General features: G+C 37.0%; 1 protein-coding gene across 1 annotated transcript in view; it reads left to right on the top strand.

Annotated features, from left to right (window-relative positions):
• The window catches only part of LOC150089496 (dynein beta chain, ciliary-like), a 1,205,440-nt gene that overhangs the window by 317,009 nt on the left and 875,533 nt on the right, over window positions 1-12,898 (top strand). Inside the window, 1 exon segment of the mRNA XM_090390004.1 lies at window positions 2,374-2,631. Coding sequence (XP_090246130.1) covers window positions 2,374-2,631 — 258 coding nt within the window.

Below are 12,898 nucleotides of genomic sequence, written 5' to 3' on the forward strand. Positions count from 1 at the left end.
ATACATTTGCACATCTCCAGTCAGTGGGAACCTCCCCTGAGTCCAAGGATGCTCTCATAATTATGGCTAAGGGTTTGCTTAGTTGCTTTGCCGCCTTCTTTAATATAACTGGATAGATCCCATCCACCCCAGGTGCTTTTCGTACATTTAACTTCAACAATTTCTCTTCCACTTTGCTCTCAGTTATTACAAAATCATTAAGTATCTTGTTACAATTTGATAACCTTCTGCCATTTTCAAACCTTAATAATTCCTCACGTGTGAATGTAGATGCAAAATACTCATTCAGTTTGTTTGCTATCTGAGCAGGATCATCAACAGTCGAACCATTGATGTCAAGTGGACCAATCAGATTCATCCACTTCCTTTTAGAGTTTATATAAGTAAAGAAATCCTTCCTGTTTTTCTTAGCATCTTTTGCCAAGGATTTCTCGTAATCTGCCTTCGCCTGCCAAACCTCCTTTGTGACCTGATTACAGATTAACTTATATCTGCCATAGGCTTCTGAGTCGCTTGATAATTTATATGCATCCCATGCATTTTTCTTCTCTGTTACGAGTCTCATTAGTTCATTTGACAACCATTTAGGCCTAAACCTTGAACAATATTTCTTAATAGGTATGAAACTTTTAGTAGCTTCCACGATTAATTCTTTGAATGCTTCCCACTTAGAATTTACTGTTGGTAACATCGTCAGTTGATCCCACTGTACAGAATTTAAAAACTGTCGGAGACCACTGTACTTGCCTTTATGGAAGCAAAAACCCTTTCCTTTACCCCTGATGGTAATTAAATCTTTAAGTAAATCCCACGTCAGTAGACTGTGATCACTGCCACCTAGTGGTTCTTTTATCTGCAAATTCCTAATACATGAATGATCACTGCTGATAACCAGATCAAGAGTATTACTTTCTCTGGTTGCCTCTCGAACATGCTGCTGCAGAAAACAATCATCCAATAAATCCACAAAAGTCTGACTAGTGTGTGAGTGCCCGACCCACAAGTTCCAGTCAATATCTGGGAAGTTAAAATCCCCCATTATAAGACATTCCAATTTACTAGCCCACTCTGTTTCTCTGTACAATTGTTCATTGTACTCATTCAAGTCATTAGGCCTATAACACACTCCTACTCTAATTTTTGCTTTCGCCGTGCTTATGTCACACCAAACTGACTCAACAGTGCACTGTTCATCTATATCAACTGGATGCACTTCTTTTGATTTTATGTTTTTCTTTATTAACAGCATAACACCTCCTCCCTTACTATCCTGTCTATCCTTTCTGTACACATTGTACTCCCCAAATTCCAGTTCGGCATTCCTTATATCTGTGTGACACCACATCTCTGATATCCCAACAATATCTGCCTTTGATGTCTTGACCAACACTTCAAATTTATCAAATTTATTTACTATACTTCTAGCATTGGTATACATGCAAGTATACATGCACCTATTCTTATTTTTAGTTACTCTAACACATCCCATATACCCACCTGTTTCACGATGACTGCCATCCGTCCCTGAAACCCCCAACACCCCTCGCTCCAGGTCGCTACTTATTCTAATAGAAGTTGTGCAAGAATCACCTTCACCTCTGCCTACGGCTACTGTTAAACTATTAGTCCTTGTATTCCCCCAAGCTATCAGTTTTCCGACCCACCTAACACTGCCTCGATAGCATCAGCAAATATTCTTGCATCCTTTCTATTTAAGTGTATCCCATCCCTGTAGAAGCAGGTAAGGATACTGGCAATTCCATATTGACAGGTCAGTGCCATCAGTCCCCCCCCTCCAAATTTGATGATGCACAAACAACAAAGAGAAATAATAATTTTGAATAATTTTGAACAACCAGTAATTTTGAATAATTTTGAAATCAGCTATCATCAGCTATCCAGAAGCTTCAAGAGTGGAATAAGTTTGCCACTTCAGACATGCTCTTTTTGGTAGGGGATTAAGTTGCAGAAACCCCATAAGTGCACTTATTGTCATTATATTCTAATCACTGAGATACCTTTTGAACAGAACTTGTATTGAATGAGATCACATTGTGTATTTTATTCAAAATAAAAAATTGGATGTGAAATTGGGATATGAAAGAATATGTGATATACATTGCTCAGTTTGAATTCAGACATCTCTATCAAATGAATAGCTGTCAGATTACTATTATATCCTGATCTAGTGAGTATTTTATATAGTATTAATATGCACCTGCTGATTTTATTTCCTGTCTGTTGAATTGAGAGCTAATTTTTTGTGATTAATATAATAATTCAATACTACATCAAATAATATCGTATACTGAAAAATGTCTTTTATTTATCCTCCCTCTGTCTCCTGCCCTTCCCTTCCCTCTCCCTCTCTAGGAAGAATTGCAAAGTGTAGAAGAATTAAATGAAATGCATCAAGAATTACTGCAACGTATTCAGCAAGCAGTTGTACAAGCTTTACAGTTTGGGGACTCATTTCAGCCATATTCTTATTTGTGGGAAGAGGATAAAGAAGAAATAGTTAAGAATTTTCTGCAATATGGCTCTCCAACAACTCCAGAGGATTCTGATGATAATGAGGAGAGTAAAGTTCCTGAACTCTTGTTTCCAGATTTGGATCAATTTAAAGAACAGGTGCGTGTGCGTGCGTGTGTGCTTGCAAAATAAGCAATGCATCTGGAAATATTTTCATATTTTTTCAAATCTGTAAAAATCACATAATTAGTAATGGAATTCTGCATCTTCTCAACAGAGACAGAAATATTGAAATACATTTGGCTGCAACTAATTTAGATTTACCTTAAATATATACCTTAAAATTTGATGCATTTTTAAATATATTTAAAGATTATATTAATACTAATGAGAAGAAACACCGTATTATTTTGGAAATTTCATTAAATTCCTGAATTCAATCTGCTGATTTAACTGAGTGATCATCTGTTTCTTATTAGTACAGATATAGGAAAGGCTTGTTATGTATCAAGCTTGGGATATAAGGCTAGCCAATTTTTGAGATTTTATGTTTTCAGATCTGTACACAGTATGTACTGTTATATTAAGAGTATTGGCACATTAAGAGACATTTCATGTAAGTCACTAAAAACACAGTTTTAATATGGTGTGAGCCCACTCTTGGCTTACACTGCATAAGGCTAACCAATTTTTGAGATTTTATGTATTTCAGATCTGTACACAGTATGTACTGTTATATTAAGAGTATTGGCACATTAAGAGACATTTCATGTAAGTCACTAAAAACACAGTTTTAATATGGTGTGAGCCCACTCTTGGCTTACACTGCATAAGGCTAGCCAATTTTTGAGATTTTATGTATTTCAGATCTGTACACAGTATGTACTGTTATATTAAGAGTATTGGCATATTAAGAGACATTTCATGTAAGTCACTAAAAACACAGTTTTAATATGGTGTGAGCCCACTCTTGGCTTACACTGCAACAGACAGTGTGTGCAACAAACTTTCATATTTTGGCAAGTTTAAACCAGGTTATTATCTACAGTTAGTCCCCAACTTACATAAGCCCAAGTTATGTAACTTTAGACTTGTAAATTTTTTTGACAAAATAAGATACTTATTTTGCCATAATTCAGGGCCTGACCAAGGTATTTTGATGTCCCGGGCAGAAAGAGCTTTCAGTGCCCTTTACTAAGGATATAATTTTTTTGCCTCATTGCACCCCTTAATTAATGACACCCTAGGCAAAGGCACTGCTATAATTTTTAAGAGTGAAGTCAAATGAAGGAACAATAAGTATAAGTTTTAATTTTCATTCTCGTACAAACTATGTCGGATAATAACTGCAGCATAACTAGAATCTAGGTAAATAATTGGAGTTAACATTTTTATTTCCTGCTTTAAAAATTCTGAAGAACTATTCAGCAATGTTTTTGAGACAGATGAACTAGGTCAAAGCACTTCAGATAAACCCCCACAACGTTCAAGCCATGTGGACTGTGTCCCAATGGCTGTTTCTTCGGAGAATTACACTCTGGCCCTTCATTTCTACATCCTTTCCTTCCTTTCTTTCTTTCTGGATTGCAGAGTTGGCTCAGTTTTCTTTGAAAGTGAAGTGGGAGCTTTTGTTAGCATTTTTTGTGTAATATTTGTTACACGTCGGGTTATTGTGGTGAAGTTGAAATTTATGTTGTCCAACCATTTTCAATGACTTTGCGTCAAACTATCATCATGTAGTGTGTGTGCTTCATTCGCATATCGTAAGCTGTGACATCATATCTTCATATCTTGTAACTTAACCTTGTGAAGTTCTTTACAGAAAATTTCATATTGACTGTTATAATGGTGCTGCCTAAGAGAATAAGAGAAAACGGTACTACTTCACTGCTATGTCCAGATAAAGTTTTTAATTGTATGGTATATAATTATTTTTCTTCATTTGTATGAGGATATTATGTGGTTTTTATCATTCTGGCATATCAGAGATATAGTAGCAATATTTTATTAGTTATTCCCGAGTTATGTAAAACTCGACGTAAGAAGTTCTGGAACGTATTTCTTATGTATGTCAGGAACAGACTGTATTGAACTTTATGGCAGAGAGCATTGCCTTCCTGAAATGTGTATAGCCATTAACTGTAAAATTTCATCAGTGTAGGTAGTGCAGCTTTGTCTAGAATATCATAGTAGGGCAGTCTATTCATTGTGCCATCTACAGAAATCAGCAGTCCATTGTCATAATGAAAAAATCTCCATACCATCATACTTCCATTGTTATTTTAGATTTGAAAAAATGCAGTCCATATGGAAGAATTCACCTGGTTGCTGCTAAACCCATATTGTTCTATTAGATTAAGGCAATATATACTATGATTCATCATAGTATATATTGCCAAAGAACAAAGAATGCATTTCCACTCATAATGTCAGGTTCTGCAAATGCCACACAAATGTAACCATCTTTAAGCACTGATTTTTGTGATAATGGGTTTCTGCACTGCAACTCCCATAAAAACCATCTCAGTTACTACCCTTGCATATAATAATTGCACTGACAATTTCTCCTATATAAGGGGGATTTGAAAAATTCGTGGCCTGAGTATGAAAAGGTAGTGGAACAATATTAAAAATGTCTGTTCTTAATGTATAACACTTACTCGTGTCACCCTTCTATCCCCCTTTGTGAATTGGGGATACATTTGCACATTTCCAGTCCCTGGGGACCTCCCCTGAGTTCAAGGATTCTCTCATAATTATGGCTAAGGGTTTGCTTACTTCCTTTCTCGCCTCCTTTAAAATAACTGGATAGATCCCATCCACCCCAAGTGCCTTTTTTATATTTAACTTCAACAATTTCTCCTCCACTTTGCTCTCAGTTATTACAAAATCATTAAGCACCCTATACAATTTGATAACCTTCTGGCATTTTGAATCCTTAATAACTCCTCATGTGTGAACGTAGATGCAAAATACTCATTTAGTTTGTTTTATATCTGAGCAGGATCATCAATGGTTGAACCATCGATATCAAGTGGACCAATCAGATAAATCCCTTCCTTTTAGAGTTTCTATAAGTAAAGAAATCCTTGCTGTTTTTCTTAGCAAACTTTACCAAAGATTTCTCGTAATCTGCCTTCATCTGCCTTGCCCTCCTTTGTGTGATTACAGACTAGCTTATATCTGCCATAGGCTTCTATGTTGCCTGATAATTTATATGCATCCCATGCATTTTTATTCTCCCCACGTCTCATTAGTTCATTTGACAACCATTTTGACCTTGAACAATATTTCTTAATAGGTATGAAACTTTTAGTAGCTTCCATGAGTATGAAACTTTTAGTAGCTTCCATGATTAATTCCTTGAATGCTTCCCACTTAGAATTTGCTGTTGGTAACATCATCAGTTGATGTTACCAACTATAGACCTGTTAGTTAAACTTGTGTTCCATGAAAATTAATGGAATCACTGGTTAAAGAAGCATTGCAGGATCATCTAGACAAGACTGCAGTAATAATTAAGACACAGCATGGGTTTGTTGAAGGGAGGTCTTGTCTGACCAATTTGATTGGATACTATGATGTTGTCACAAAGGACTGAATGCCAAAAATAATTTTGATATCATATACTTGGATTTTAGGAAAGCTTTTGATACTGTTGCACATGGAAGACTGCTATACAAATTGGTGAGGTATGACATTGAGAGTAAGTTGCTACAATGGATAAAGGGATGGTTGAGTGGGAGACAACAGAGAGTAGTAATCAATGGACACTGCTCTTCATGGACAAATGTTATTAGTGGAGTTTCCCAGGGTTCGGTGTTGTTGGGTTCATTGTTGTTTTGTATATTTATTAATGGTATTGATGAAGGTATATCAGGTTTAATGTCCAAGTTTGCAGATGATACAAAGGTTGGCAGAGTTGTTAACGACAGTAATGACAGTGTGCTACTCCAACTGGATCTCGATAAGATGGGCAAATGGGCTGAGAAGTGGCAACTGAAGTTTAACATTGACAAATGCAAAGTACTGCATATGGGTAGCAATGACCGAAGAGAAACCTGTCAACCCTCATGGAAGTGGAATGTGAAAAAGACCTGGGGATAATTGTGCTGTCAAATATGAAGTTTGCTGAGCAGTGCACACCGGCTGCCAGGGCAGGTCATGGAGTCTTGTCAATGATATATAGGAATTTTGCTAGCAAGGACAGGGATGTGAATTATCCCATTATACAAGGCAATGGTCAGGCCACATGTAGAGTTCTGTGAACAGGTCTGGAGGCCTCAATTTAGGAAGGATGTGGAGTTGCTAGAACAAGTACAAAGGAGGGCAACAAGTTTGGTAAGGGGAACAAAGGAGTGCTCTTACGAAGAAAGGCTTAAGTTCTGCAAATAGCAGTGCCTGGAGAGTAGGCACCTGTGAGGTGATCTGATTGAGGTGTATACCGCCTTGAATGGGTTGAGCAAGCTGAATGCTGATGGGATTCTTCCTCTTGCTCAGATTAAGAACCTGAGGATGCATAGATTCAAATTGAGTAAAGACAATTGTAGAATAGATGGACGGAAATTTGCCTTTAACCAGCAGGTAGTTGATTGGAGGCACAGACTTCCATCTTTTGTTGTGGAAGTTGATAGCCTAAATAAATTTAATGCTGAACTGGACAGGCATTTGGAACAAATGGAGTGGTGAATGGGAGGTTTTTTGTTTTTCTATTGGCTGCATAAGAAAGGCTTTTGATACTGTTGCACATGGAAGACTGCTGCACAAATTGAAGCAGTGTGGCATTGGAGGCAAATTGCTGCTATGGATAAAGGGATAGTCAAGTGGGAGTAGACAGAGTTATAGACTCAATGGACATTAGCATTAGTAGACTCATATGATGCAAGAAAGCAAGCGTATGCAGCATCAGCCAAAAAAAAAAAAAGAAAAAAACACTTCCACTTCACCCCTCCGTTCGTTCGAAATACCTGTCCAGCTGAGCCTTAAATTTATTTACGCTATCAACTTCCACAAGAAGGGATAGAAGTCTGTTCCACCAACCAACTGGACACTTCTCTTTGTGGTCTAATGTTATTAGTGGAATCCCTCAGGGTTCAGTGTTGGGTCCATTGTTGTGTTCTGTATTTATAAATGATATTGTTGATGATGGTATATCAGGCTTAATGTCCAAGTTTGCAGATGACACGAAGGTTGACAGGGTTGTTAATGACACTAATGACAGTGCACTGCTGCAACAGGATCTAGAAAAGTTGAGCAAATGGGCTGAGAGGTGGCAAATGAACTTTAACATTGACAAATGTAAAGTACTACATATTGGAAGCAGTAACCCCAGAGTAACATATCAACTCTGTGGTACTATACTGACAGTGGTAGAGAATTACAAGGACCCGGAGGTAATTGTGCAGGCAGATATGAAGTTTTCTGAGCAGTGCCGACGGTCTGCAAGAGTAGCTCATGGTATCTTGTCAATGATATACAAGAATTTTTCTAGCAGGGATAAGGAGGTGATTATCCCCTTGTATAAGACAATGGTCAGGCCACACCTTGAGTACTGTATACAGGTCTGGAGACCTCATTTTAAGAAGGAAGTAGAGCTGTTGGAATGAGTACAGTGAAGGGCAACAAGATTGGTGAATTTAACAAAGGGTTGCTCTTATGAAGAAAGACTTTTTTCCAGATTACAGTGTTTGGAGACTAGGCACCTGCGAGGTTATCTGATTGAGGTGTATAAAGCCTTGAATGGTTTGAGCATGCTCAATGCTGATGGTATTCTTCCTCTTGCTCAGAATAATCACCTGAGAGGGCATAAGTTGAAATTGAGGAAAGACAGTTGTAGGATAGATGTGTGGAAGTTTGCTTTTAGCCACGTGTAGTTGATTGGTGGAATAGACTTCCATCTTTTGTTGTGGAAGTTGATAGCCTAAATAAATTTAAGGCTGAGCCAGACAGGTATTTGGAATGAACAGAGGGGTGAAATTGGAGCGGTGTTTTTTTTTTTTTTTTTTTGTCTGCTGCTGCATAAGCTTGCTTTCTTGCATCGTATGCCTCTACTAATACTAATGCTAATAAGCTTGATTTCTTGCATCATATGTTTCTACTAATGCTAATAAGCCTGCTTTCTTGCATTGTATGCATCTACTAATGCTAATGCTAATAATATTATATTTTCCATGTTTTGCGGTTTCATGTAAAAAAAAAAAAAACAGACTTTGACCTGTTTCCTAATTTTAAAAAAATATGTGGGTGGCAACCATTTTTCCACTGAAAGTAACATCCTTGCTGCAGTGGATACATTCCTGGAGGCCAAGTGGAAACCTTTGCAGCTGGAATTAGTGCATTTCAGCATCATGGAATCAGTGGCAAAAGTATATTGACTCTAAAAGGTCTAGTTTTAAAAATAAAATGTTAAGACTTCTCAAATAAGCCCTTCGTACTCAAAGGCCCAAACTTTTCAAACACACCTCATATAATTCTGGACCTCCAGAATAATTTTACTGCAGTTCTAATGATCTTTGGATTTGTGACATTTTTTTATAATTCTGAGGGCTCTTTCTATGTCATCTGTTGTGGTTCATGTTTTTCATCTGTCATTTTCAACTTCCATATGATATTAGAATTTGAATGCTTCAAAGCACCAATAATTCATATAATACTTAATTTTACAATATGTCACTCAACTATTTGTTTGCTTTAAAACTGGCTAAGTTTTATTTCATATAATATTTTGCCTGAAACTGAATGAAATAATATTTTCTGTAGTTCAGTTTATACCCAACACCTCTTTTTATGTAAATTCTTAAACAACAGACAAATTTTCTAGATCACACAACACAGTTTTGAATCATCAGGCCCAATAAATTAAGTCTAAAAATACTGTGACATGGTGGGAAACTAGTATATGCTTCCACTTGTACCTTGCTTTGATACAATCTTACCTGGACTGTGGTTCCCTATTTACAGTGCTGCAAAACCCCACATGTTACAAGATACCATCCAGTTTGAAAAAGCTTATATTCATTAATGGAGGAACTTGTGTAGTATCCACCCATTTACTAACTAATCAGTTAGCCTACAAAAATCAGTTAGCATCTTCAAACCTTAGAGAATGGCAGCTATATTTCACCAAAATAGTCTTTGTTCATACTGGGAATATTTCTGTCTTTCTTGTGACTCTCTCTCTCTCTTTCTCACTCTAAATGTGGTGGGAGGGACACATTCTGCAAGACAAGCAATTATATAATAATGCACAAAGTCAGAGCAGCTGTTTTTACAAGTAATGCTCTTTCTGAGCAACTGACACTAATTTGTAATATATACAAGACTGAACTACAGTACATGCTATATATATGCCCTTGGAATTAGTCCAGTTCCAATCACTTTGAAACAGTATAATCTATACTGACACCAACTGATTCATCATACTAGCCATGCAACAAAAAAGAAAAAAAAAAGCCCATGTGCCATCCATGAACAACTTGTTGACATCCTAACAAGGCTTCATAAGAATAGTAGACAATTTTGTTTTGCTGGATCCCTGTTAGTTGGGGGCACATTCTTAATAAGACATACTGGAGTTCTGTAAATTACAACCTTTATAAACTAAGTATCTTTGTGGTAACATAATTGAAGTGTACAGGGCTTTAAAATCATTAAGTAAATTATGTAATGCCATCAATGTAATGTAGATTATGTAAAGATGCCATCAATTGATGGCATCTTTACCCTCTCTGAGATGAAATACATAAGGGGATATAAGTTTAAATAGGAAAAGGATGGTTGCAGAATGGATATGTGGAAATTATTATAATGAACTTCCACTGATATTGTTGAGGTGGATAATTTGAATAAATTTATGGAAAGTTTGAACAATTATTGGAAGAAAAAAGAAGATGCTTTTTTCTTTTTTTTCTTTTTTCTGGTGCTATATAAGCTTTGCTTCCTTGGATCATGTTGCCACATCTAATATTGTACATAATGGAATATCAGAAAATGAAGTTCTTTGATTATGCAGCTAAAACACAATATATCACAATGGACACAATAGTGTCCATTGTGATATACCATATGCTAGATATAATTGTATCATTAAAAAGCATGGTAGTGATGGCAGCTTAACTGTAAACCAGGAAGATGACACATTGACTTGTGCACTCACTGAATGGGAGCCATTTTTGAAATCTGTTAAGGAGATAATACCTTCTGGTATTATCTTCTTAGCAGACTATTTTATTATTTAAAGTTTTTTTGTTTTTATTACTTAAAAATTATTGGTTTTTGTTATATTTTTGTTTCAAATTAGTGTGCAGCTATTTTTAAAGTTTATCTGTTAAATTGATTATTGAGCAAAAGCAAAATTTGAAGTAGGAGAGAATTCTGCCACTGTTGTTCATTGCATCAATATAATAATAATATAAACACTATTTATATCATTCTTATATTGTTCTTTTGTGTAATTTTGTAGGAGCATAATTAATATTAGAAATGTTTTCATTTATTATAAATTTATAACAAATAATTTTATAACAAAATTGATTTAATAACATCGCTGTATAACATAATACATACTTTAATTTTATAGCACAATATGTACTACTGTTTAATAACTTGTAAATAGTATAGTGTTATTATTGTGCTAAGCTCTTAGTTTAGTATGGTCTTTTTAGTTAAGCTGAAGTTGTGTCTCAGAGTGCCAAGATAGCTAAGCAAGCTCCAAGTAGTTGGAATGCCCTAGCTCAGGATGGGGATATTGCTAAAGGTCATTTCTCCAAAAAATACACAAAGGCAGCTCCTATAATATATCTGACTTGCTGCATGTTTGGGATGCCACATGTAGTGGGAAATGGTACAAACAAAGGAAGATGGCCCTTGTGTGTTTTGATGCAAAGAGTATGAGGAGATTAAGTTCAAATTTGGTATTCTGATAGGCAAACATGAGAGCTTGAAAAGCAGAGCTGATGACCTTCAAGGAATTAAAACAATATATCACAATGGACACTATTGTGTCCATTGTGATATACCATATGCTAGATATAAGTGTATCATTAAAAAACATGGTACTGATGGCAGCTTAACTGTAAACCAGGAGCCCCATCAGGCACTTAGCTGCCCAACTCAGTGTTACAGTCATGCATCAGACAAAACAGTGGTATCCGCCCAGCAGAAAGTGCAAGTCTCACAGGAAGTAACTTTTATTGGTGTCTCTGTTATCTGGTAAACAGGAAATACACTGGTGTGCAAAACTTAAGGACCAACACTATTTCTAAAGGTTATAATCACAAAATCAAATGAAACAGCCTGTGGCGATTTGCATAATAACTGTGGCCATTCAGTAGAAAGCTGGTGCATGCACATGCACATGCAAAAATTTTAAAAGTGATGAGAGGGCTCACATAAACAGATAAAAGCAGCAGTTCAGCAGTTATATGCAAATTACTGAATGGTGAGCACGATTGTTACAGACGTTCAATTGGTTTCATACAGTGCTACACACAACGAAATGAAATGGCCAGTAAACAACATCTGGATGACTTTACCCAGGGTCGAAGTGTGAGGAGTGTGGCTGCAGATTTCACTATTGCTCATAGCATAGTCTCACTTGCATGGTCGGCCTTCAGAACGACAGGTACGGCTGTTCGAAGGACCAATGGTGGTTGTCCACGAATAACAACGCCCAATGATGACTGCTATATACTCCTACAGGCCAAGAGGGACCGGCACCAGACAGTGGGATCCATTGCAAACCAGCTGCACAGGACGCAGGATATCGCAGTTTACTGTGGCCAGGTGACTCCACAAAGTTGGACCGTTTTCCCAATAGCAAGTACGCTGTGTCCCTTTAACACCTGCCCATCGGAGACACCATTTAAAGTGGTGCATCGAACACAAGGACTGGACAGCAATGCAATGGGGTAAGGTACTCTTTACTGATGAGAGTAGATTCAGTCTCAGCAGTGATTTTGGATGTCAGTTGATCTTGCGAGAGGTTGGCACACATTACCACACCACAAACATCACTGAAAGGGGATCGATATGGCGGTCGAGGTGTTCTTATCTGGGGAGGTGTTATCTTGGATGGACGTACACAACTCTTCATGCTACTGTACTGAGATAATCCTTCCCCATGTGCATCTGTTCCAAGTTGCCATTGGCCCAGAGTTCATGTTTATGGATGATAATGCCACACCCCATCGCACTGCAGCTGTTGATATGCTTTTGGAAAGTGAGGACATTGTTCATATGGATTGCCCTGCCCATTCCACCAAACTAAATTCCATCAAACACATATGGGACACTCTGGGGAGATGCCTAACAAAGGAGGTTAGGCAGGCGAAGGCAGATTACGAGAAATCCTTGGCAAGGGATGCAAAGAAAAACAGCAAAGAGTTCTTTACTTATGTAAACTCTAGAAGGAAGGGGATGAATCAGA

This window comes from Mastigoproctus giganteus, chromosome 2 (assembly GCF_048544385.1).
Source record: "Mastigoproctus giganteus isolate SK-2022 chromosome 2, ASM4854438v1, whole genome shotgun sequence".
NCBI lineage: Eukaryota > Metazoa > Arthropoda > Arachnida > Uropygi > Thelyphonidae > Mastigoproctus > Mastigoproctus giganteus.